The following is a 1,448-nucleotide window of genomic DNA, read 5'->3' on the forward strand; positions in this document are numbered from 1 at the left end:
GGTGAGGAACATGGTGAAGTTGATGGGCCCCGGCGCCTCGCTCATCATGCCCTCCAGGTACTCGTCGGTGGGGTTCTTGCCTGTTGGGCAGAGCAGGGCTGTGGGTGGGGGGCCCTGACCCCCCGACACCCGGCACCAGCCCACGCACCCCGCCGGGGGGGCTTTCTGGTGGCAAACGAATCTGCGGGCTCATGTTCACCCACCCCCCGAACAGGGGAAGGGTCTCCCCTCAGCATCTCTCCCCACGCTCTGAGCCCTGCAGAAGCCACCCTGAACCAAGCTCTTCCAGGCTCAGCCTCGAGGGAGACGTGGGAATCCATGTGGGGGTTCCTGGGAACTAACCCCCCTGCTTTGCCCCACTCCCGGGCAGCTGACACCCGGCACCACCCGAGGAGAGGGGCAGCAGTGTCCCCACACGAGCCGCCTGCTGCTGCTGTGCCCAGCACTGCTCCTGCCAGGGACGGGTTAACCTCTTCTGCTGAGGTGCCCCCAGTGCCTGACCCCTCTCTGCTCCCAGAGCTGCGGCTCACTGGGGGGAGGGAGGTCCCTCCACAGCCAGGCAGGACCTCCAGAACAGGTTTGGCCACCGGGTCAATCATTGACAGACCTCCCAAAGCGCTGTGGGGGTACCAGGGGGAGTGGGGGGGGAGCCATGGCCTGCAGCAAAGGAGAACGGGTTCTGGGTGGGAGCATGGACAGACCTGCAAGTCTCAACTGGCAGAGGTGTCATGCCAGCACAGGACCAACCTCTTCTGTCACCCAGGCTGAAGGAGGAGGGCTTTGTCCTGCAGGGAACGGCCCCAGGCAGTGTTCTGGGGTGAGACTACTCAAATACTCAGTGGGTGCAGCCTGTGGTTTCTCCTAGGACAAGGCTCCTCCAGCCCCAAGGGTCTCTTCCCTTCTAGTGGGCACAGCTGTAAGCGACACACCAAGCTGCTGCCCTCGGGTGCCCCCACAAATACACCTTCCACAGCCAGCTGCTGCCAGCAGGAGTGCCCCCAGCATGGGCTGGCCCACAGCAGGAGGGCTGTGCCTCGAGGGCATCCCACCAAAGCCAGTCCTCGCTCTGGGTGTGACACACCGGGTCACCCACCAGCTCTGCCCACGTGCCAGAGGCGCTGAGGGCAAAGGGGCTGTGGGGCGTGTGGGGCACACGGGGGTCTCCTCACCCAGGGAGGCCAGCATGTCGTGCAGGTCCTCCTTGTCGATGAAGCCATCCCTGTTCTGGTCGATCATGTTGAAGGCCTCCTTGAACTCCTGGATCTGGGACTGGTCGAACATGGCGAAGACGTTGGAGGTGGCGCGCTGGGGGCGCTTCTTGGTGGTCTTGGCTTTGGCACGTTTGCTGGACATGTTGGCGGCTGGGGTGGCACCTAGAACAGGGCAGGGGCAGGAGTGTCAGTGGGGCTGGGGACGGGCAGAGCCAGGGGGCCAGGGCAGGGGCAGGA

General features: G+C 64.6%; 1 protein-coding gene across 1 annotated transcript; it reads right to left on the reverse strand.

Moving 5' to 3' along the window:
* Positions 1–3: 3 nt before the first annotated feature.
* On the reverse strand, positions 4–1,369 carry LOC103773231 (myosin regulatory light polypeptide 9-like; the record flags this gene model as incomplete). Its single annotated transcript, XM_008940594.1, has 2 exons — positions 1,170–1,369; positions 4–80 (listed from the first exon to the last, which is right to left on the reverse strand). Coding segments are annotated over exons 1-2 (261 nt in total), but the record flags the coding sequence as incomplete, so codon positions are not given.
* Between the last annotated feature and the right edge of the window lie 79 nt (positions 1,370–1,448).

Source organism: Merops nubicus, unplaced genomic scaffold, assembly GCF_000691845.1.
Source record: "Merops nubicus isolate BGI_N331 unplaced genomic scaffold, ASM69184v1 scaffold30895, whole genome shotgun sequence".
In the NCBI taxonomy this organism is placed as follows: Eukaryota; Metazoa; Chordata; class Aves; order Coraciiformes; family Meropidae; genus Merops; species Merops nubicus.